Source organism: Poeciliopsis prolifica, unplaced genomic scaffold (genome assembly GCF_027474105.1).
Source record: "Poeciliopsis prolifica strain line A6 unplaced genomic scaffold, Auburn_PproV2 SCAFFOLD003, whole genome shotgun sequence".
Classification (NCBI taxonomy): Eukaryota; Metazoa; Chordata; class Actinopteri; order Cyprinodontiformes; family Poeciliidae; genus Poeciliopsis; species Poeciliopsis prolifica.
In genome coordinates this window covers 13,725,609-13,750,322 of record NW_026562378.1, presented here as the reverse complement: position 1 = coordinate 13,750,322, position 24,714 = coordinate 13,725,609, and the positions used below count along the sequence as shown (strand labels likewise).

At 39.1% G+C, this 24,714-nt stretch overlaps 3 protein-coding genes across 8 annotated transcripts; 1 reads left to right on the top strand and 2 right to left on the bottom strand.

Moving 5' to 3' along the window:
- The first annotated feature begins 1,381 nt into the window (after positions 1–1,381).
- LOC129358202 (protein B4) lies at positions 1,382–2,778 on the top strand. Of its 2 annotated transcripts, none has more exons than XM_055027092.1 (5): positions 1,382–1,668; positions 1,761–1,969; positions 2,100–2,196; positions 2,267–2,313; positions 2,443–2,778. In XM_055027092.1, the coding sequence occupies exons 1-5, from the start codon at positions 1,584–1,586 to the stop codon at positions 2,680–2,682; spliced, it is 678 nt and encodes a 225-aa protein (XP_054883067.1). In that variant the 5' UTR covers positions 1,382–1,583; the 3' UTR covers positions 2,683–2,778. The 2 variants fall into 2 exon arrangements, with proteins under 2 accessions (XP_054883067.1, XP_054883066.1); XM_055027091.1 differs by having other exon boundaries at positions 1,385–1,668; positions 1,761–2,020.
- A 379-nt stretch (positions 2,779–3,157) lies between these two features.
- LOC129358203 (transmembrane and coiled-coil domains protein 1-like) lies at positions 3,158–6,143 on the bottom strand. Its single transcript, XM_055027093.1, has 4 exons — positions 5,909–6,143; positions 4,122–4,454; positions 3,917–4,052; positions 3,158–3,437 (listed from the first exon to the last, which is right to left on the bottom strand). The coding sequence occupies exons 1-4, from the start codon at positions 5,938–5,940 to the stop codon at positions 3,270–3,272; spliced, it is 669 nt and encodes a 222-aa protein (XP_054883068.1). The 5' UTR covers positions 5,941–6,143; the 3' UTR covers positions 3,158–3,269.
- Positions 6,144–6,507: 364 nt separating this feature from the next.
- tmcc1b (transmembrane and coiled-coil domain family 1b) lies at positions 6,508–24,340 on the bottom strand. Of its 5 annotated transcripts, none has more exons than XM_055025948.1 (9): positions 24,263–24,340; positions 20,415–20,585; positions 20,151–20,212; positions 17,028–17,071; positions 14,497–15,272; positions 10,188–10,607; positions 8,945–9,429; positions 7,957–8,092; positions 6,508–7,879 (listed from the first exon to the last, which is right to left on the bottom strand). In XM_055025948.1, the coding sequence occupies exons 5-9, from the start codon at positions 15,094–15,096 to the stop codon at positions 7,565–7,567; spliced, it is 1,956 nt and encodes a 651-aa protein (XP_054881923.1). In that variant the 5' UTR covers positions 15,097–15,272; positions 17,028–17,071; positions 20,151–20,212; positions 20,415–20,585; positions 24,263–24,340; the 3' UTR covers positions 6,508–7,564. The 5 variants fall into 5 exon arrangements, with proteins under 5 accessions (XP_054881923.1, XP_054881941.1, XP_054881918.1 ...); XM_055025966.1 differs by having other exon boundaries at positions 14,497–14,759; XM_055025943.1 differs by lacking the exon at positions 20,151–20,212.
- Between the last annotated feature and the right edge of the window lie 374 nt (positions 24,341–24,714).

The window sequence follows — 24,714 nt, the reverse complement described above, 5'->3', positions numbered from 1 at the left end:
TACAATTTCCAAGTGAAGGTGAACCTCAACAGACAACAAAGCATTAATAAAAAGTGCATTTTATTCAAGTGTGACCAAGAGACAATATTAAAACGAGAACTGCTCAGTCAAAAAGAAACCATTTTATTCACACGTAAATAAAATAAGACAAACTAAAATAATAAAACAATTCAAACAATTTTTAGAGGAAAAATACAGCGATGAGTCACAATAACATTTTGAATCTCTATAAATGTTATTGAACCTTGGTTTCATTTCACAGAAAGTCTTAACAGGAAAACAATTTCTTGTAGCAATTTCCTGTTAACATAGTCATAAATATCTCTAATAATAAGTACACACAAAGCACTCTTTAGACCACTTTGTAAAAGCCTTTCAAAACTAGTAGATCTGATAGACCTCAGTGAAAATATATCTACATAAAAAAACAAAAATTATGCCAGTTGCAATATCAGTATGCTATGAATACAACACTAAAATATACCGTAGTTTAGTTTGAGCGTTTTCTACATAAAGGCTGTTTAACTTGGTTTGTACATTGTGAGCTGTGTTAGGTGTCCTGGGGTCTGCCTGATCTTTTAACCCCTTCTCTGTGCAGGTCATGGTGCCGTGGGTTCAGAGAACAGAGCAATCGTATCTCTGTCTGTTCTCTCCTTCTAGTGTTTTTTCCCTCTCACTCGTCTCCTGCTGGGCCTTGTCTCATCGTGAACACTGGAGTTTATTTTTATTTTCACATCTCATCACTTTACACACATACACAAAATACATTCAACCATTAAATGTTACAACTCTAATGCTTACATTCCCTTTTGTTAACCGCATACTTTATCCTCAATAAGTGTTCCTTTTCTACATATAACATATATTCAAACTTTTATCCTATTAACTTTACACAGAAATTTGTTGTTTGAGATTCATTCAATCACATGAAAATGTTCCCTGCCGTTTGCTGTTTTCACTTTGGTTTCAAATGCTCATTTTTCATCCAGGTACAGTTAGTACATAACAGCAGAAGTAAGTGCCGATATGTAATGTAACAGCACTGACAACGTGGTCGGATTGTAAGAATTTATCAAAAAATATTCAGATTGCTATGAGCTGAAAAACAAAAGGGATTAAATTACAGGTGTTCTGAAATGGTTAAATTACCAGTAGAAATGGAGTAGAGCCAAGTGCGCACCATTTTACACCCCGTGGGAAAACCGGTGTGTTCCTGAACGGCTCGTCATGCGGGCATTGTGAGATAATCTGTTCTGATTCAGATAAAACACTGACCGCATCCAGCATGCGACTGAAACAAACATTACTTGTTTTAGCGTTTAAGATTCTCCAGTAATTACAATTTATCTGCTAAACTTAATACTGGTAAGTTGTCCTTCACTGAATAAACTCCTCCCACTCCGGTTTGCGTCCCTTCCTTCCGGCTCCTTATCCGGCTGACTCATAAGGAGTTGACCAAATGCCAATCAGTGGGATGTGAATCACCTGGTCCACCTGCATAAAAATGAAGTCAAGCTTATAGTTTTCAATGTGCGTGTGTATTTTTTTTATCATTAGTATTATTTTGTCTTTTGTTTAAAACGATGCCTCCCAAAAAACAAGCAGCAGATCCTCAGCCGAGTTCAAAACCTGCTTCTGCTGGAGAGCCCGACAAGAAGAAAACATCTGGTTTGTATACGAACGAGGAAAAGTTGAAGAATACCAATACGTGTTTAAATGTATTTCTATATTTTTAAGCGGCTTCACAAACCTCTCTGCAGCACGCGCCGCGGCGGTGCGGAAACCCGCGTCTCATCCGTCCACGGCCGCCATGGTGAGAGAGGCGCTGGAGGCCCTGGACTCACGCAAAGGGGTTTCCTCCCAGGCCCTGCAGCGCTACATCAAACAGACGTACCCCACCGTGGAGCCGGTGAGGCTGAAGCACTTGGTCCGCAGAGTCTTGAAGAACGGCTTGTTGAGCGGGACGCTGGTGAGGCCCGTCAACGCCACCATCACCACGGGCGCATTGGGGAAGTTCAGGGTAGGACACTGAAGAGAGACGGACAAGCCTCCAAACTGAATGTACGTGATTCAAGTCTTTCTGTCCTTGTTGTTAAAAGCTTGCGCCAAAAGTTAAAGAGGTGAAGCCGAAAAGCGAGAACACTGATCCAAACGGACAGAAGCCCAAAGCTGGAGCCAAGAAGACCCAGACAGAAGGTATTGACTCCCGAAATGCACATCTTCTACCTCACGGTGGAGTCCCTCACCAACATTTGCTTTGTTTAAGACGCCACCAAGAAGAAGCCAACAAAGGAAAAGGCAAAATCTACAAAGGTAAGATGAGATGAAACTGACCAGATAATCAGTTTTCCTAATCCACACAGAAGTATCCAATCATTTGCTGCTGTTTACACTTTCTGGCTTCTATCTATTCTGACTTTGGCTTTTTTTCTTTTGTCACAGAAGCCGAAGGCTCCAAAAACCACAAAGGATGAGGCAGATGTTCCTCCAGTAAAGAAGCCAAAAGCTAAGAAAGCGGAGGCGAAGGGAAGCGGTGCTGAAAGCTCCGAACCAACCAAAAATAAGACTGCAAAGGCCAAAGGGGCAAAAACGGACAAGAAAACCCAAAACAAGGCTGCAACGTCAGGCAGTGATGCCCCTGCATCTAAAACTGCTGGCAAACGAGTGAAGAAGACAGTGTGAAATGAGGAATCTATTTTATTTTTTTAGATTTGTTTACAATAAATGTGTATTTTTTCAAAGTTTTGGTTTTTCTATTTCCCATTTTGAACGAACGGGTCAAATATCAGTAAAAGGACTATTGGTAGGCTTAAAAGCAAAATCTTGACTTGATGAACATGAAACTTGGCTTAAGTTAACCTTGACTGCACAGAGAAACTTTGGAGCATTTTGCCTCTAATGTAGAAGTTACTCACCTTTGTACTCCACAAGCTTGGCAATGATGGGTTTAATTGGAATCCTTGCATATCTTGTGCAAAAAAAGTTGATTTTCTTAATGTCAGTTGCTGACATGTAAGCAGCCATGACTGCAAATGGCACAAAGGTCAAACTGGAAGACCTGTCAAATGTATGCTTTCAATGATCAAATGCAAACTTTAACTTTCAAATGACCTCTTAAAGATTTACTTTAGGGCTGGTGTGGCACACCACAGACCTGTTAATCACATGGCTTTTATTACAGGCATCTCACGACTCAAGTTACAGACTAGGTCAGCATATTCAAGAAAAAAATCCTCTTAAAGTGTCAAAACAGAAAAAGGTCTGGAGCCTTATACTCTAAGGGACACGACTACATAGCCCAGTATGGAGAGAAGCACTAGAAGCACCGACCAAATGACAAGTGAGCCGTTTTGAATTTTTTCAAGGAGAGGCTTCTGTTTTTGCCGTTGCTGCTCTTCAAGCTGCTCCAAACGGTACTGAAGAGCCCCCAGCACCTCCTACAGACCAAGAAGAGATTTTACAAGTTAAGAATTTGCATCATTAACTGACTTATGAAAGCAGTTTTAACCATTTCAAATGTAATCGTCTACTTTTTCACAATCTTCAGTTTATGTGGTATAAATTTGAATTCTAGGTTTTTGTAATGTTTTAAGGTAACATTTTTCTTTACCATGTGGCATAGATGGCTACTATTAACATTACTCTTATATCAAACACAAAGTTCAGATCTTTACAGAGAGAGGTTCAACTGTGACAAAAAAAAAGTCTTCATAGACTCAAGCAAGAGACAGATTCAACCAAACAATCCAGTGACACCAGTGCAGAACTTTGTCTGCACTTGGCAAATAATTCATATTCCTGCCTTTTGATTTTCAGTGCATTTCTCAAAACATTTCACAACAACAGTGACAGTAAAACTGTAGAAAGCACCAACACTTCTGGCTAGCAGTGTATATGTACCACAATGAAAACTTACATGAATATCTGTCGTAGCTTTTAAAACCAGATGCTTGATCATCTCCTTTGTACTGGTCAGCTCCTCTTTCAAGTTCTGCATTTCATTCTTATAAAGTTCAGTGATGTCAGCAAGTTCCTTTGTTAAAACATCTTTGCTGCAAAACCATTAGTTTATTACAAACTATATGAGGACGTTTTCATGTATAGCAGTGAGCATGAATTACCTTGATTTTTCTTCTTCAAGTGTCTGTGTTATCATCGTGAAATCTCTGTGGTAGTTGGCTCTGAGGGTTTGCAGGCACTTCTCTTGTTCGATTTGGGTTTCTCTAAACTCTTGAAGCTCGGGGATTGCGCCATCAGGACCAGACACTTCTCCATCATTGTGATGATCCTTCGTGATGGCAGATTTCTCAGAGCTGTTATTATTACTGCTACACATTTCGGTTGACAGATCATCTTCCAAATTAAGCGACAAGCAGTCCTGGTTATCGAAAACATCACTAGATATATCCAGTGATGCATCACTGGATGCAAGGGTACTAGATCCGCTGTACCGTCTGTGAACACAGAAAGACATTTTTTCTAAGAATTGACACCACAGGTATACACCTCCAGGGAACATTTAAGAGCGTCCGCCATCACATAGATATAGTTTAATAAAAACAATATTAAAAATTCAAAACCAAAATTGCTATTCAAAAAAAATCGTATCTTCCAAAGGGATAAATTTATGTCTAAAGTCCAATCTCTCAAGATGAAACTCTCACTCCTCTACAGAGTTGATATGTGGGATCTTGTCATTTTTGTCTAGATTTTAAAGCAATTATTTTGTTTATTTAAAAAAAAGCATTTTGACCCACAAATTATACCCCTAAACTCAAAAAATGAACAGAGGTTCTGATCAGAGTTCTTTTAAATTACATCTTTAGGCACCTTGTTACCAGCATCACGACACAATACAATTTATTCACATTTCTTCAGTTGGAGCTATAAAAACAACCAAACAGCAGTTCGATAGCTGGAAAATATTTCTTTCTGCACTAACAAGGTTATTCAGAAAGTACTAATACAATTTATACCTTTATAACAAATAGCTTGATTGCTGTTACATGCAAAATTGTGAAGAGGAACAAAAATAATTCATTGTGGCTTTCAAAATGAACACATATAAATTGAAAAAGTCTCAGGTGTTTTGCAGCCACTAACAGCTTTTCTTGAACAGCTTTTGCTGAACAAATGTACCCTCACAGATTACCCTTTAAACTTCAAAACATCACCCTTGACCTTTCCGCTGTGATTGTTAGTCTTCATTACACCCTCTGGGAGATTTCCACTCAGACAGCAGGACTTTTTAATAAGGGGTTCCAAAGTAATGGGGGCCGAACCTGAACACCTTCCACTTCAGAAATGACTTTTGTGATGCCTTTTTCACTTACTGCTCATCAGGTGGTTTTAAAGGCCAAATGTTTTTATTCTTTGTTTTGTATTTTTGTACTTTTGAAGCACAAAAATACATAATGCTTCCATTGTCCATCATATGGACTGGACAGAGATTACTGTAAACAAGTGCAGAACTGTGGCCATTTTCAATTATTTTCATTTATTAATACAATAGTAGTAATATAGTCTTTGCAAATATCATATTTATAGAGTTAATTGAGCATTTCACAAAAGTGTTGATGGAAGATAAATTACATTTACAAAAAAAATAAGCTTCAAAAGTATACTGGAAATACAAATCCAAAACAAATCACTATATTTGGGGTAATAAGGAGTTTTTTAGGTAACTTGAAGCGTTTCAGTAGACTGAATAAGTAAAACACAGTGGAATCTCAACACTTCTCGTGGGGTGACCTATTTAAACCTGAGGATCCTCGTACAGTTTGTCCAGGACTGTAGCTACAATTTTACACGACAGAAACCATTTTCTTTCCCGCATGAATGACACGCGTGAAAGAAAACGCCGCACTGAATTTAGATTTTTTCTTCTTTTTTTTCTTTCATAACCTACCTGGCTTTAAAGAAACTCAACTTGCGAGGCATCGATGGGAGTTTGGGCTGGTTATCGTTAATCAAAGAACTTGTTTCCAGAGTTAAGCTAACGGTTAACCGACGCTGTTGCGGCTGCGAGACGTTAAGAATCGGAATCGATTCCGAACGCGCAGGTTGTTACGTTGCTGGGCAACAACTCTGCGCAACTTTGGTTTTAAATGAAACTATTTGCGACATTTTCTCAGGGCGGCTTCTGCTGCGGGCGGTTTAAGTGTGACGGGCATCTTCTCCTTCTGCCTCTCATCACTCTGGAAACGGGAAAACCCGAGACCTTGTCGGAGTACATATGACCTTTGACCTTTATCACACCGGAGTCCAAGGCTTATGACGTCCTAGTTGTTAATTATATGTTAAACAAGGCCTTTAAATCTCTCTATTGACACCCGATGCGACCTCAGAGACCAAATCATTCACTCGTACATCAAAATGCAGTTTGAAAATGAACTCCAGGCTTCCATGTGTTCGTTTCAGACAAATAATCTGGATGCATTTGTTCAATAAAAAAAAAAAGAAGAAACAGAGAGAGAAGGGTTTTTTTTTTTTTTTTGTATTGCGGGAGAGAGTTTTTGACAATTGCACACAAATACAAGTTAGACCTTAAACGAAGCCTTTCAAAACAGCAATTTATTAAAAAAAAAAAAAAAAATCAACTAAAATGTGTTACTATTTCATCATCACTAATAGAAACAGTACGGAAGCACTAAGTCTTTGAGCAATTCAGCCGCTCTTCAAGTATGTTAATTCAGTTTGTAGATTATTCTTTCTGCAGTGAAAGAGTCACCAGGAAAAGTGTAGTCCAGTTGGAGGAGAGGGTCACATTTCTGGATAGTCGCATCCCGTTTGTGGCGGAACCAGTGTGATCGACTCCACACATCAAAAGGAAACAATTCAACGACCCACAGCTATTTAATTCAGTTACAAATGTGATCTCAGAGCACTGATGCAGATTTGCAGGCACCCGATCTTAAGTGATCTGGAAGGAGGACTTGGTTACATAAGCTGAAATGCAGAGATGATGAGAGGAGGAAGCAAATAAAAAAAAGAGAAAAAAACAATCGCAAAACCGAAGAGAAATTTCTTGCAAAAAAAAAAACCTTGGGACACCAAAACCGCAGAACGACGTCAAATCATTACTGTTTAAAAAGAGAACTGAGCAAGCTGGATTAAAAATAGCAGTGACTTCAAAACAATACCATTTGAATAAACAACAGATATAAACTAAGGTGAAAAACAATGCAAGGTTTTCCACTTGTAAACAAATTCACTCAGAAGAGAGAAATCCAGTGTGCAGTTCTCTCAGCTCCTCCTTCAAATTCGCCCCCTTCACTCTCGCAGCGTGTGCTTGTGCCTCCATTGCACCTGTGATTCAAACTCGATGCCCAACTTCCAGGATTTTTTTTTTCTTTTATCTCCTCGCTCTTAATTTTATTCTCCCGGATACAAAGTTCACAAAGTGGTAAAGTGACAAACCTTTGTTACACTCCTGAGTGCTTTTAGAGAAATATGATCAACTGGACGTTTAAGACACAACCTTCAGTATATACGTCTTCCCTTTAACCGTTGACCTTGAAGCGCCCAGTCCCTTTCATCGCTTTCATTAGTTTCTCCCAGCAGGTCATCTGGGGTTTAGCAGGAAATGATGCAGATACTCTGAAATAGCCTCCCAGTGCCTCCAGAGGAAGGCGAGCAGGATCACGAGGAGCAGCGTGGAAAGCGTGCGGCTGCGTGTTTTCATCAAGGGGACGACGCAGTTGGCCACGGTGGACACAAACACCAGGAGGACAGCCATGACGGCCAGGAGGATGTTGATTAGCTTTCCCAGGAGAGTCCGTGCCGTGGCGTTCTCCAGGCCCTCCAGCTGCACCACCTGCTGCTGCTGCTGCTGCAGCTCCATCTTGGATATGCGAGTCTGACAAGCCTCCAGCGCCTCCTGGAAGAGGAGATCAGAGGCGTCAGACATGCATAATGGCAAAGCATCGGTGTGAGGTTCATTCAGTCGAAGCTTGCCTGTATGTCTCGGGCCCTTTCATAAGACTGGTAGGCAATCTTCTCCTCCATGCTGGCTAGTTCCTGCTTCAGGTTCAGGATTTCATTCTGGTGCAGTTCTGTCAAGTCATTGAGTTGTTCTTCTAATCGCTCACACCTGGGAAAAAAAATAATTAGGAACAAAACATGTTATATATAGAACCAATATCAGTGCATCTTGTTATATCAGAATATCAAAAAACATTCATTTTAATTAAAAAAGACTAATAGAATAAATATTTTGATATGAAAATGTGCTATAGTGGTAATCAAGAGAACACTGCTGAGTTGTTTAACTCCATATTCAAGCATATTAGTAGAAAGTTTGGTGGAAGAAAAAAAAAACATTGTAGAAACATGTGCACAAGTAAAAAGAATAACTTCAACCTTTAGAAGATTGTAAAGCTCTTCTAGAGTTTAGTGTGAACAAAATATGGACAGCAGGTGGAGTCAGAACTTCAAGTTCAAGCCGTATTCATAACATGAAGGAGTTGCATCCTTTATGCGAAGCTATTCCAGAACCTGAGACAATATCCGAAGCGTCTTACCTCGACTAAAGAGAAAAACGACGGGGCTGTTGTTTAGTGGACCAAAGTTCTCTTTCAGATAGAGGTGAAATTTAAATTTAATCAGCAGCAAAATCAACACAGTCCTTCATTTAGGTGAGAGACTGTTTTAGTCTTGCTTTTGGCTGCAATGTTTAAATAGAATGAAGACATAAAGAGGAACATCAACCTGGCAATGCATGAAATTCCAACCTCAGTAAGTAAAGCCTATTTTTTGTTTCTAGCAACTAAAGAAGGAAAAAGCAGCAAGACTGAAACAGTTTATATGAGCAAAGAGATCAAGAGAAAACTGAAAATGCAACGTCATGAAGAGTTCAAAATGTTGTGAGTTTGTATGGCAAACTGTAAACATTAACCTTTCAGTTCTAACCTCATTAAACTGAATTTAGCAGGTGAAAACATACCTGTATCGTTCTTCCTGCAGAGCCTCCATGATCATGGTGTAATCCCGCTGATAGTGGGATTTTAAATTTTCAAATGACTCTTCCAGTCGACCCTGGTTGTCCCGAAGCTCATGGATCTCATGGAGGAAAGCATCAAACCCTGAACCTTGTGCATTATCGAGAGTATTCCCCCTGGAGCTGGGGGGGCCACCTGGGGCCCCCGGCGTGCTGTTGGCTCCAGCAGACCCAGATGTCGCGCTCGAGCAGTCGTCCTCACTGCCGTACCTGGGGCTGGATTGTAACTGTCCTGTTCCCAGAGGTCGTGACCCCCCCGGATAGCTGCCCTCTTCTCCTGCCGCTTCTTCCAGCGAGTCTTTCAGAGCGGCGATGTTGTCGGCGCTCCCAAACTTGTTCCGGATGAGCGAAGCGATTTCTCTGGGCTTGGACACCACAGCTCCAGCTGCAGAATGAGTAGCTTGAGAAAAACTGGACAGCCCTCCTGTTACCTGAGGAAAGCAGCGATCAAGTCAGTGTCTCATTCATAAACTGGATTAAACAAATAGGAGCTTCAAAATAGTTTCTTTGAATTCAGATGGTTTGATGATACCAAATGAATGCAGCAATCACCGTAGTGCTTTGGAAAAGAGCACTTTTGCAATTTATTTTCATATGACAAGCCAAAAAATTTTTTTTTTATTAATTTATCTATTAAACAAAAAGCAATACATAATTGTGAGGTGAAAGGGAAAAAAATGGTTTCAACTTAGTTTTTCCAAACAAAAATCTGAAATGTGTGGTAAAATGTACAGTGTGCATTTTACCACACATCTGTGTGGCAGGCAAAAACAAAGTTTCTAGGGTTTTTATATTAATTTTCATAGTACTAGCAGATTAAATTGCAAATTTAAGAGGCTGTTTACTGTCTGCAGCCTGCAATAAGACAGTAAAGTTATTCTCAGCTGTGGCAAAGACTTTAACTTCTTATTTTTAAATGTCTGAGCAGAAACATGTTTGGGGCTCTTATTGTAAAGAGCTTTAAAGAAAATATTTCATCATTTTGCTGTTTAAACACTAGAGACAAACTAATGAGGCGTGCAGTACCTTGTTTTTGTTATATCAGCGCTTCCAGTTTGACTCTATACTATTGCATACTGAGTCAAAGTAAAGTCAGTGAACTCATTGGTGCCATCAATCAACCAAGATTAAAAACAAAACAGAGTAATTAGTTGTTTCCCTTGTTGAGGAAGAAGTGTGACGGTCTAACCTTGGCTCCAACACCTTTCAGACCCTGGTGCATGTCTCGGAAAACGTCTTTGGGTTGCCGAGGGATGCCGTTGTGCTCCACCTCTCTGAGTTTCCGGTGGTAGTGCTCCAGTTTCCTCTGCAGCTGCTGGATGGTCTGAGCAGACTTTTGGTTCTTCTTCTCAAACACCTGCTTGATGCGCGCACTCTGCTGCTTGTCTGCATTGTTGGCCAGTTTCAAGTACTCTGCCACGTTGTCGTCCCGAGCCGTTTGTTCGATCTTGATTTGTTCTGTGAGCTTCAGGATCTTCTGCTGCAGCTGGGCAATGGCCTGCTTGGTGCGCTGGGGGTCCGGCGTGCTGTCAACCACGTCGTACCCCTCAGCGCCGTAAGGCAGGGTGTTGGGTGACACCGCCGGGCCTGATCCATCGTACCGATCCAACTATTGAAAAATAACAAGCATACATAAAATAAATAAACTCTCTTTTTAAGAAAACTTCACAACTAAACATTAAGCTCACTAACAAAGCACTAAATTTCCTCTAATAAGGAAAGAAAGAAGAAACTGAAACAAGAGAGGATGGAAGGACACAAATAGGGAAGGAAGATAGAACACAAGAAAGAGAAGACAAACTAGCAAATAGGAAGGAGGACACATGAAAAATGACAGGAATGAAGGACGCATTCAGAGAGAAAGTAGGACAAGTAAGTCAAGTAGGAAGGAAAGAAGGAACAAAGGAAGACTGAACATAAAGAAAGAAGAAGGAAGGATTATAAAAGATGGAAAAACTGACATGAGAAACCAAGGGAAGAAACAAATGAAGAAGAGGAAGACTAAAGGAAGGAGAAAAAAAAGCAACATAAAAGGACAGAAATATGGACAACTTTTAAAAAAGACAACCGAGAATTTTACTCATCCTTTTTACCTTCCTACCAAACTCATTCAGAGCTGAAATACTGAAATCACATCCCAGACTGCATAAAAAATATCTATCTACAGCAACTCTTCAAGCTCAAAAGGATTTCCAACATAAAAATAATGCAGCATCATCACTGACACTAAACGGCAAAACTGAGAAAAATCTCAAACAAAGTGACAAGTTGAAAAGATTGTTCAGGCAATTGAATAATTGTCCAGAGTTAAAAAAAAACATTTCTGGGTCTTTTTCAGAATAAAAACTCCCACAAATTTATTGTATGGTATTAATTAAACCATTTAATCTTATACAAACTTTTCAGTCTGCACATAGACATTTTTTCCACTCTAACTCGACTGATATTAGAAATAGTCAAAGAGGCAAAAAGTCAACCACAATTGTATCATAATGTTCCTCTATAAGAACTGTCCCTTTTAGAAAAAAAATGCACAGCAAAGCATTTAGGTTTTAATCAATTTGAGCATTTCTGTCCATCATAAGTGGGTTCAGTCTAAAAGGTCAACAACATGATGTAAAATTGACTTTTTGCTCCTCGGCATTATGGATGGCCAATATGAACTTTATCATCATATTTTGTGGCATTTGATGGGATAATGATATAATAAATAAGAAAATCTTGTTTTGATCACAACATAAATTACTGCAAACAGACAGAATCCCACAAACACTAAACTGCTCTAAAAATATAATATACACATTATTAAATAAACAATTTCAACTCCAGCTACATTAAATTGTGTAGCTACACAATAAGTGCATTTATAGGTTGAAATATATTGATATTATTCCAAAGCAGCTCAAAAACGGTTAAGAACACAAAACATTTCCCAAACATCGATAATCTCTCACATTGAATCCCAATTCTCATCATGATGAACTTTTCCCCCAAAACTATGAACATTGCGATTTCATTTTCTTCCTCCTGCATTAAAGCCATTAATGCAGGCACTGAAACCATGTAAGCAAATATTTTCTTGAATTATCACTGCAAGTAATCACAACTATGTTTTAATCTCCTATATTATAACATTTAATGGAATGTTGTTTTCTGAATACCTAATAAATTCTATTTGCTTTTATTTTGGTTCTAGTATCGACTGGGAAAATTGACTCTTGGAACATAAACACAGATTGTTTCCCCCTGATAAAAAAAACAATGAACAACATAAGCAACCTCTAGCTGGCAGATAAAATTAATTGGACTCATTTTATCTCCTGACCATTAAGCAGACTATGAATAAATTATAGAAATATATTTCAAGCTATCAGTCTTCTGGCACATAATGGCTGAAACTACAAATGGTGAAAAGGCAATCAGCAGCAATTATGACTAATTTGCTGTATAATAAATGGTTAATTGAAAAGCAGGAAAATAAAACTAATGCAGCCAGCAAATCCCTGGACAGACTGGTCTGCATTGACGATACTGTAGCTTCTTCTGGTTTATTTATAATTATCCATTTTTGACCATTTCCTAGCAAAGCTGTAATTTAAAAGCAAAATGTTCAGAGAATCTCCCTTAAGAAAATCTTTTTATCTGCTGTGTTGTAATGACTTCAATTCATTCTGTGGTATTCTGGGAGTGGAGCCTTGATGCTGCATGTTTTTAATCAATCTTTTTGTTATGAATAATGTTGTAGCTTAAAGAAAAACAAAACAAAGTCACTGTCTGGAAGCCAGTGCATAGAAGTAATTAATAATGTACTTCTTCTTAGCCCTCTAACACTGAGCATGTTTCAAATCTCTGAATTATTTTCTAGCTGTAAACGGCAACCTTTGAGGGGTTTTGTCTCAGTAGGTAACTAAACAGAGATTGGTGAAGTTCTCCTGGGCTTCGGTCCGGCTGCACAACGGCGCGGTCTGGTACCACACAATGTGAAAACGCCCGGCTTCTGCCGCCGAGATCAGAACTTCCCAGATTGATAACTCATCAGTTAAACATTATTCTGATCCTAACAAAGACTTTTCTCATTTGCACAAACGAGATACGGCCAAAATCTGACCAAAACACTTCCTCCATGTTTAATAAATAATAAATGTCTCTGTGCGGCTGAAACAAAATGCGTCCTGTAGTCCAAAATGTTTTGTGGAAATGAAAATAATTAACATTTTTATGTAAGCTGTCAGTTAAATCCAAGTCAGTTTCTCTCTGGTATTATTTCCCCCATTCGAACGTTCAGCGAGGCCCGAAGCGAAACGTTAGTTTGTTTACCCCGGCGAGCTTTCTCTGACCTGAAGTACACCGAGAGACGGCAAAAGCTAAATTTAGCGCGGCTTAAAGCACATAGTGACAAACCAGTCAAAGGCAATCTCTGACCTTCCAACACTGACAGCTCATCTCCCCACTCAGCGCAGCATCCAGGACACAACGGGAGACTTTTAACATGATTTCCCAGTTCGCTTGAGCATGAGTCACCTCTAACCTTTTATTTTTATAATAATAACAACAAATAAAAGCTGAATACAATCCATTTGCTGCTTCCTCAATGAACACACTCTTTCAAAGCCAATCTGACTGTTTTATACTCAGAGGGCAAATCTTCTAGGAACGCTTTAGGATTTAAATCCTAAGCACACTAAGAGCTTGTTTATTTTATTTTCCATCAAACCTTAATGTTTATATGGAGTGGACACATCAAAGGTTAAAATTATGTTGACCTTAAATCAATGCCAATATTTTATTGTTATTGAGTTCACCTCTTCTTTTGACTTGCCTGTAAAAGTGTTGGTGTTGCTGATTATTTTTCATACTTTTGTGGTAAATAAAAACCCATGTTTGAATTAAACATCTGCTTGGTCTCTGGCAACAGCTATATTGTGTCTTTTTTTTTCCAAAGAATAGCAAAATAATTTTAAATTAATTTCTGCATTCATTTCTTTATTATATTTAGTGCCTTGGAAAAGTGTTTGCAGTCTGAAATATTTTCCACAGTTACAGCATCAATGTATTTTATTGAGGATTCAAGTGGAAGAAAAATTACAACATGTGGCTAAAATGTACAAATAGTTCATGGGGTATGGATACGTTTTCAAGGCACTGTATTTGAATATATTTGGAATTTGAAGAATGTAATCCTTGTTATTGATCCTCTGAAGTTTTGGACCACATCTGAATGTCTGCAGCTGCATGGGACAGATTGATGCATTTCAAACAGCTTCGTTTCTGCAACTGTTACTGAAATAAACAAACTGAAGCCGCATCGATGTTCTCAGAGATTCAAATCTTTCAGTGACTAACAATCCAATTTGAATTTGATTTTTACAGTGGTTCTGGTTCGGTTGATGTTTTGTTACTTTTTGTAAATGTCTCCTTTGTGCCGCTGCAAAATAAACCTTCTCTGGGTATAAACAAAGTAACTTAATTGGACCCGCTGAACAGAGGGAGTCACCCACCTTGTCAGGTTCTTCAGTGGAGTGGTACCCAGAGGTCAGCAGCACGTCCACCAGCGCAGGACTGCTGGGCGTGTCCGTGGTGGAGGAGGAGCGTGGGCGTCCTGCCTGAAGCAGGGCCTCGTGGGTGCTCCGCCGATGGATCTGCGGGCTTCCTTTCTGAGGGGCCTCCCCAGAGCTCCCCGCTTTGCTGCGGCGGCTCTGCAGGCTGGTACCTCGTTTCATGATGGGCGGACCTCGAATCTGCTGGAGAACCCGGCTCAGAGCTGCGGGAGGGGCGGAAGCGGCAGGATTGTCAGAATCCATGGAGGGGGCCAAGGAGCCCGGAACGTCCCCTACTTCTGACCCTAGGTCGACGGGCTCGGAGGGAGGGGCGCTCGCGCAGGCTGAGGCGGAGTCATGCGGGGAAACGGAGGAGCGTCGGCGCTGAGGCTGGAAAAGCTGCTTCAGGCCGTGCCCCAACGCTCCCATGTTCTCCAGGGCATTATGGGTGATTTTGGACAAGCCGTGCTCTGACTCCGACGCCCTCCTGCCGACCTCCGGCTCCGCTCGGCCTCCTGCGTCCGGCTCCTCTGGACTCTGCTCACTACTACCCTGATCCATCAGACCCCTCCAGTTTCACAGCGAGCCGCTATGCAGGGGGCTGCAGGGGACTAGCTACGCCCCGTCCACACCCCCCTCTGAGAGGCCGGGTGCAAGCCAGGAAGCAGAGGGGATGCCGCTCAGCTGGTGCTTTAGAGTGGGCATGCATCTGTGGCTCGGCTCAATGTCATGCTTGTCTACCACAAAAAGGAAAATAAAACGCATTATGACATGCGGCTGTCAGGAACATAAAAAGCAGAAGCACAATGTGAAGAGAAAAAAACAACAAAAAAAACAATAAAAACTGGGTTGACATGGCATGACCACATGCATGCACTTTCATTTAACGTGTTTATTTCAAATTTGATCCAGAATTACTATTTATTATGTCAGGAAAAAAAAGAGGAATGCTCAGAACAATGGATTTGAAAAATGTGTTTAACTCTGTTAAAATGTCAGGCTTTTTGGATGAAAAAAAATGAGACCATAATAAATACTTTCAGAGCCAATGAACTGAAAGACAAAGTATTGTCAAACTGTTAAAAACATCAAAGGCTTAAATAATGCGCTTTTGAGAATTTAGTCTTTGGTCAAATTTACTGTCTTTAACAGACTAGAGCTTGAAAATAAGTTCAGGAGCAGCAACTCCTTTAAAGTGAAAACTTTCTCGTTTAACGAGAACCAAACTCGTTAAAACTACAAAGCCTTCTAGTTTTAACGAGATTTTGTAAACTTGTAACGACGAGATTTATATCTCATTAAAACCGAAATATCTTCTCTTTTAAGTAAGAAGGGTCGTAACAGTAAAACAGCAACATCTCTTGGGATTTTAGGAGTTGCCTTGCAGAAACAGTGCGAGGAGATCATAGCATTGCTAGAAATTTTCTTGTTAACGAGAAAGATTCTTGTTTTAACGAGTTTTGCATCTCATTATAAGAATATCCTGCTTTTTACGTTTCTGTAAAAATGTTCCTGTTCATGTGTAACAACTGTCAAAATACTGTAAACAAGATCCTGAAATCACTTCTAGACTCTGGCTAGGCCGATCAAAAACTTTAATATCCTTCTCTTAAAGTCATTCTTCTGTTGAAAAAACTCACTAATCCAAAAAAAAAAGACATAAAACCACGGCATGATGCTGCCACTACCATGTTTCACTGTTGGTTTGGTGTTCTTTCAGTGATTTTTCAATGTGGTTTCAATTCAATAAGTCTGAAATTCAACAAAGGTTCAACCAAATATCAATATAAGGGTTTGCACAGGGATTGCTGCAGCTTTTTTATTTTTGTTTGATTTTCATTTAAATAATTGTCATATTGAAATATGATAAAGGTTTTGAAATTAATAACTGAGGTCTTATATCACATAAAGCTGACATTTTAACCAGTTTGCACAATTTTGAGAGCCAGTTCCGACTTTTGTTAAAAACAATGTGGCATGTCTTAAAAGTGTCAACCCAGAAATGCATAAAATTCAAATTCTAGATAGTAAAAAATCTTGTGAATAGTTTCTGAAATGTTTACTATAGTTTTCTATTTGCGTCTTCTCTTTTCTACTAATTCTACAAACATCAAGCCCAATTATGTTAGAGAATAAATGGACACATTTCAAAAAGTATTCAATGAATACATTAACTAATAACTAATGAGCAAATAACTAATTGCTTAGATGATAAGAGACAACAGAGTGTAAAATAAAAACTAAATAATGAAAACTGTGCTCTAAATGAAATACAAAATGGAAATTGACTGTGATCCAGGCCTCCTCCATCCACAGCGGCCTCCTCTCTGCATCGCCTACCTAACACGGCTAAAACCTGTAATATGAAGGTTCAGTCCAAGCATTTCGATTCTTTGTGTCACTTTCAGTTTATAACAATTTGATTCTCTTTATCAAGATGTAACGACACGCTCAGAAAGGATTCAAGAAGGAGAGAGTGTGGCAGAGCTTACCATCAGCCCAGCCTCTTCTCTTCTGACTCACAACTCAGGACAAGCTAAATGAAGCACAAACAGACAAAAATAGATCCTTCATGCAACAGAAAGGTAAAAACTGACTCATGAAAGCCTCCACTCTTTAATGAACGGCAGCAACGGATACATGAGAGTGTCGGAGCAAACCACTTCAAAGCAGCTGGCCACATGACGGCACTAACGACCCCGGCAGACCTGATGCTTAAAATGTTAAGAGTTTATTCCTGCTTAATCAGCCTCGTGATGTTCACATAAAACGACATGAAAACATGAACAAGTCATCGGAGCGGCACTTACAGCTCTTAAAACAAACATGAAAACATAGCGGCTGCAGCTTTGAGGAGCTCAGGACACACGCAGGGTGACGATGCTGAGCCTGGAATAATTATTGATTCACAACTGAGTTATGAGCCATTCACCTTAAAAACAATTCATTCACTTATTTTTTTATTTATTCATTCTGAAACAAAAAACTCAAAGAACACGGCGAGTTATTTCAGCTCAAGACTAAGTAAGGGACAGAAATTTATGTAGGTTAATTTTAGATCCTTTTTTTTTACAAGGTTCATAATTTTATTACAAACTCCATCACTGCTTTTAACAAGAGGAATATGGATTTATCTTTGGATCTATTATAGGGCTGCAAACTAACAATCATTTTAGATTCATCTATTAATCGAATAAAATAAATTGGTATTTTCTGCAGACTTTCAATTTAACCAATTAAGTATATTTTATATAATATTAGAAAAACATACAAAATATATATAAACTATTAACGTCCTCTTTTAAATAAAATAAAAAAATAGCATTGTATTGCCTAAAATGCAAAAATATAGCATTTCTTTAGTGTGTTTGATAATTTGTTGCAAAGGATGCATCTTTGGCTAAAAAATATTTCTAATATCCACATGTGAAAAGCTCAGGCCTTTCTGCTTTGATTGATATCAATACCAGGAGGAGCTGAAACTACTCAAACAATTGATCCTGTTTTACCTGATGGTGACAAATGGCTGAAGCAGTCGGGTTTTCCAACAGAATGTGATCTAAAACTGGCTTTGCGACGGATAACTTCAAACTTCTTAGACATTTGAAGATTATGCCTTAAGGCTACACACAATTTAAAAAATGCTTTAAGGAATATTGGAATATCAATGAGGCATCTAATTTATTACTGCTAATTTATTACTGCTAAAAATATGAATAACTCTAACTAAAGTTGCACATTATCTTGAGTCGCATGGTGAGATTTTGAAATATCGGCCTGAACGATGGGTTTTCAGTGACTTGACGTGACATTTAATCTGTGTTTACTGTGGCTGTGAAGAGAAAGCTCCTAACAGATAATGAGGAGATAATGATGCAGATGAAAGACAGAAAAACAGTCAGGAAAACGTGACGTAATTCAGTGCTTGAAGACCAGGGTTGGGAAACAGACTTAATTGTAGTCAATATTATTGGAATTACACGTTTTCTTAATATCATGCAGCTGATTTTGCCTCTGCAAGCTTGTATTAAAGCAAATTGAAAGCAAAGACAGTCCTCTTGTGGATGCGAACCGAGCAGTGAACATAAAAGGATGTTTTGTGTGCACAGAACGCCTTCTTAATCACATAATTGCAGCGTTAGCCTCGTTTGTAGGCATGATCTTGAATCACCCTGAAAGGGTGTGTTAGAGGATAATGTACACTGCATGCTTCACATAGTCTGAAAAAAGGCACAGCAAACTTTACGTGATAGGTTCTCTCTACCTAGGACACAGACTGCTTTCCAGAAAACCAGAAAAACAATCCTCTGAGTCAGCACAACCATGAAGTATCACTTAACAAGCCAAGAGAGCAATTGCTCTTCCAGAAACAAAACAAAAAAAAACCAATCCACTCGTGTTGAGCTGTGACTCATTTGATGCAGGTTCTGCTGATAGATCCCACAGCACTGAGGTGTTTGTAGATATGCACACTCTCTCTAACTGAACCATGCATGATGCATCCAAAGGTTGCTTCACCTTGTTATTGGCGTTCTCACTACTGATGCGTAATTCAACAACACTTGAGCACAAATGAAAACTCCAACCGAGCGAAGCTGTCGGCGTAAACAAATTCAAATAATTCAACCACATTCTCTTAAAGTTGATGTTTGGCAGCAATAAAGCAAACCAGCGTTCAGTTATGATATGCTGCTTGTGTTGAACAGCATGGAGCCCCTGAAAGCTGCATGCAGGTTGTTGTGGCGATGCATCACTCTGACTTGTATAACAGGGCTTCCAGTTATCATATGAATCCTACGAGAAAAAATGCTTCATCTACAGGTGCATCATCACTCAAATCTAATTAAGTTCTAAAATTAAATTTTAAAAGTGAAATTTGTTTATTGTATAAATACTGGATAACATATTTAAATCTTTTATTTCTGGTCATTTTTACTTAATTTATGGACAACAGCTAATGAAAACCCAACTGTCAGCTTCTCTGACAATTGGATCATTGCATCAGAAGAATAACTATTTTCAAAGAAATGAAGCTTCATGCTAAGCTATGCTACAGACACTGACTTCCTACACTAGTAGGAAGTTAATTGCTATAGAAGATGACTGTGTCTGAGTACATTGGTGGAAAGTTGAGTGGAAGGAAAATGTGTTTAAACCTGTTGCTTGTGCATCCTTTACTACAACAGTTTTTCAATTAACTTAACTTTCACCTAATATTCCAGCATGCAGCACTCTGAAAGCCAGTGTCTGACCTTTTGCGGCTTAACCATCCATCTGGAGGCTATCAGTGACTGACTGCTAAAACACTGTAAGGTCAATGGCCATCATCTTGACTGTCTTGACCAAAACATAAAAAATATTTGTTTAATTTTCTGAAAAGCTTATCTATGATACACAGTAACTTTCATCAGGTTCGTTAATACACACATACTCTTGTGAGCGCATACAGTACTTAACGTAACAACACTGAATACAAAATTGTAAGCTCCAAATCAAAGCCAAGCGATAATAAACGCTCCACACAGATGTGGAACCATATCCTGCATCTGCAGAGAGAACACAATGACATCTGACTCCTTCAGGCTGAAGTCTAAAGTAGGTCAACCAGTATTCACCTGTCACTCTGCGGACGCAGCGCTCCGATGTCACACCGGCTGCAGCGTCCTGTGCAAGTGAGCTAACATTTTACTTGTGTTAGACTTTCAACAAAGGCTGCTTTCCATGTCAAATCCTTCCTATTAACGCCATCATTTAGGGATTATTTTAACTTCTATTGTCCAGCGTTTGATTGCAAGTGAAGATTACTCAAATATACTTATTATAAATATATAAGATCATAATGCATAAGTTGAATAAAGACAGCTGTAAGAGCAACTTACCTTCACATGTGGTCATTTGCAGCAGATCTGTGCTTTTATGAACACAGGGGAATAAAATGCTTAGCAATCCAAGCCGATTTCCGGCCAGGCTTCCTCTGGGTGACTTTTCCAAATAAAATAGCTCTTGAACTTTAACCCACAGCTTCCGTGGAAATTTAGAAAAATCACATGCTGCAAAACAAGAGAAAGACAAAAAATTAAAAAAAGCAGAGTGCACTCAGTAAATAGTTGATGTGAGAAATGTGATTGTGTGTGCTTTAAGTATATAAAACATTTTAAAGCTTTTTTTTTTGTTTGTTTGTTTAATGCGCTACACGCTTAATACATTTAACATTTAAATCAGGAACTTCTAAAACACACTGCTAGTCTGAAAGCTGCATCGAAAGAACAGTCAACAACTTTATCACCATTATGTTAAAGTGATGGCCCTAATTTGACCTCATTGCCTGGAAAAAAGGAAGTTCAGGTTTAATTTTAAATCCCCACAGGGTAAAGCTCACCTCACATTAAAGAACCTAATCCGTTTCATTCTGTTTCATTTTGCAGAGAGCGGGCCTCAGAGGACATTTAGAGTAATTAACTGTGAAATGTTAATTAATAGTGCATAAATGACCCATGAGGATGCTCACAAGACATTAACTATTTGCTGGTGGTATGGAAACCAAACTGTTTTGCTGTGTTGCTGTGATGTTATAAACTATTCTGTGTTGAAGCTGAGGTTAAAGAAACCATCCAGCCGTCCATTTTATGTACTAACAAACATAGACAGACAATACATAAACAGTTAATAATGTATAAATTTCCACTGCAAGAGTTCTTAAAATACACAGATTTTATTGAGTGCATTTCTGTTAATGACATCACAAGAGGCACAAGAATGGAGACGATCTGGAGGTATTAGCAGACACAATATGGTTTATGTACATTTTTTCTCCCCGATTTAACATCTCAAAACCTTTATATGTAACTACATGGTTTTTGCCGATCCTCTGTCTTTGCCAGGACGTTTATCTGATTTCACTCCCTGACTCAGACCTGGTTCCCGTCTGATTGAGGAGCATCTCAGGTCTGAGGACACACAGATCCGGTAACAACGGCAGCGAAGCCCAGAATGCAAATAAAACCGTGAAATCTGACTCAGACTGCATTAAACTCAGCTTGTTTTGTAGCTGCTATGCTTTAAAATGCACAAACTATCTGAAAATGTGTAGATAGAATAGATTTTAAGTGAACTGCGACCATCTTGTAACTCACATCTACACACACACAGCCTCTGCAGCAGCTCCAATCAAATGGGTGAATGATTTACAATCCTGTGCGGTTGTGATTGCTTTAATCTGCATCCTGGAACATAAACCCTGAAAACTAGTCTACATTTACTCAATAAAATCTCCAAACTAAACCTTTGACAAGAGCATTACATCATCTGTGAGGGGATACGGAAAGCAGAGGACTGCCTTTCCTTTAATGAAGTGTTTCCACTGACCATATAAAATTTTACTAATTTATTTCAACATAAACTTTGTAAAAACACATATTTATTTTTTGGGGCTAAGGGTCTAAATTTTGTTGACAGACAAAATATAAAACTCCCCCTGTAGATTTATGACAAGAAGGAGAGGAGACGACTGACATAAAGAGCTGACTCAGAAGCATTTACATTTGAAACATAAAGAAAGATATAATTAACCAAACTCAAAACTATAGCTGCCTTTTAACTTGTGTGCTTACAAGCTTGTTTTTGGGATGAAAGATTTTGTAGCTATTGTATATTAAAGGAGTTTTATGCAAACCGATATACAATTACTTATAGTTGTGCATATTCTTTAATTTACACTGATTAAAAACACAGTCAAGCAATAAAGCATGAATTTCAGCAGCAGAAATTCACAAAATCCAATCACACTGAAAGAGACAGAAAAGCTAATTCTGCTTTGTGTGAATTTTGGCCAGCAACCTCACACGTGCCAGAACAATCAAGCTAATCCGCTGGCAATAGCACAGATTATTTTTTAATGGATTTTGACTTTGATTTAGAAACAAATCTGATAAAATAAAAAAAATTTAAAAAACACCAAGAAATATCAAGAAACATGAGCAAAACCAACTGACAAGTTGTTCTGGAGGAGTGAGATTTTAAAGCTAATAATTAATGTTTTACTAATCTAAATGATTTAAAGCCAGTTTAACTGATTTTTACAAGAAAGTAGAGTGCTATGCAAACCCACAGCTGTGACAGTTTAAATAGCTGCTAGTTCAATAACAGCCAACCAGGTTACAGGTGCATCTGGCGTCTTCACATGCACTTTCCCTGTTATAACCATAAAAACAGGACGTTTTATCTAGTGACTACCTTACTGTGATGTGCGGCAGGTTTTGCGAGTGTAGCTGTTAAACTACAGTCAGTACTCTGAGGTCTGCCAATAGCTCAAGGTAATAACTGAGTGACATTAGCACCTTGCTAGCCATTGGTCGCAGGCCGGGCCCTTTAAAAACACTAAACTGTGAACAATTTTCGCAGAATAACTGTATCATTTGTATGTGTCTTATGTTGTTTTTCTACCCTTTGTTTTGTTTCAATCCAAGACGTCGTTGTTTCAACTTATACGGCTTGACTGTGCAACTGATATGTAGCAATGGAAGCTAACGTGGTGCGCTGGAGGGCGTTTATTTTATATGAGAGCGCACACCGGTGCGTCTGTGCGGGGCGAGGACGTAAGACCTTCATGAGAGCAGCAAAACCAGAATAAATGATTTACAACAGCTGCCTTTTTTTTATCCAGCAGACTAAACACACGCCTTTATTAATTACTAATCACTTAATGTAAAAAAAAACTGCACAAACAAAGGTGAGCACATGTAGTTTCTATGCCAACAGTCCTGCAGCTCATCCCTTACTGGTGTTGCTGTGTAAATATATAAAGCTGGTTTCTTAGTTTCACTCTCGTATTCGGTTTCACTGACTACCTTGACATGATTTGAATGCAGAAATTAAATTATCGTCACACTGTAACGTGATCCTCCTGAAGTAAAGTCGCTTTCCTTTGCAAAGCAGTTACATCTCTGCATCAGTGCAGCAGCTCTATTACAACACTTATGTCTGACCATTTTTAACATATCCTAAAGATTTGAATCAACGCCATATTTATGAGTCATAAATATGGAGTTAAATACACATTGGGATGTAAAACAACTCCCATTATTTTTCAGGAACGCTGCAAACCGAGGCAGTGGCCAAAAACGGTCCTCGCAGGTGTTGAAATCTCGAAACCCCGTTTAGATGGGAGGTATTGAGTTGCCATCTGTCACATACTCCCACAAGCGTCCCCGCATCACACCTTCCTCTCTGCTACTTCAAGCTCCTCATTCAACACTTTGGGAGCGCTAACTTAATCACAACACAAAAAGACGAACGACTGTTTTCAAACAGTAACAACTGAACGTGGCCTGGGTGTGTTTGCGAAAGTTAAACCTTCTCAAGTTGTTACCATAAGCATTAATTCCGCCTCCCTTAATCACATTTAAACGCACTTAACACCGCCCATCTTGGATCTCCGGGGTGGCAGATCGGGCGCTTTACTCGCCGCATGTCCACCCAGCCTGTCAGCTCCCCGGCTAAAAAAAACACACACGCATCGCCTCGGCTTCAGCCATGGTTAGCTACAGGCAAAAAAAAAAAAAGAAAAGAAAATGGCACACCGCCAGGCGGGAGCGACAGCAGGGTAAACACCGCAAATCCACTTTTACCCTATCCGCCCGGGGGGGGGGGCGACAGCATATGGAAAGGCATTTCATTCATAAAGCAGTTCGTTACACAATAAAAGTGCATTTTAAAGGCTTCAACTTACATGGGCGCTGAGACGGCTGTGTTGATGACCGTTCATTTCTCCCGATGGCCGACACTCCCGCGGTGACGTCAAATAGCGTGCTCGGCGTCAGGGTATGGCAAGCAGTTGTCACGCATAATCAGCCCAGCTGCAATTACTTTTTTTTTCTGCGTCAATACGCCCTTTGCATCGTGACGTCACGCAGTACCCATACGCTAAAAAAATAAAAGTAAAAATAAAAAAAAGTCAGACCTTTATTTCAGGAAGGCGAGGCAGGAAATCCGCCGACAAGCTGTGGAAATATTGTAAAATGCTTACAAACTGCAGCAAGAAGTTCTGATGTTTTTAAAATAGAAAAGAGGAAAGTACAACTAGCATTAAGTCAAAGTTAAATATTCGCATGCATACTCAAAACAGTGAATAAATAGAAAAAATATAAACTATGCAATATGGGCAAAGTTACAACATAAGAA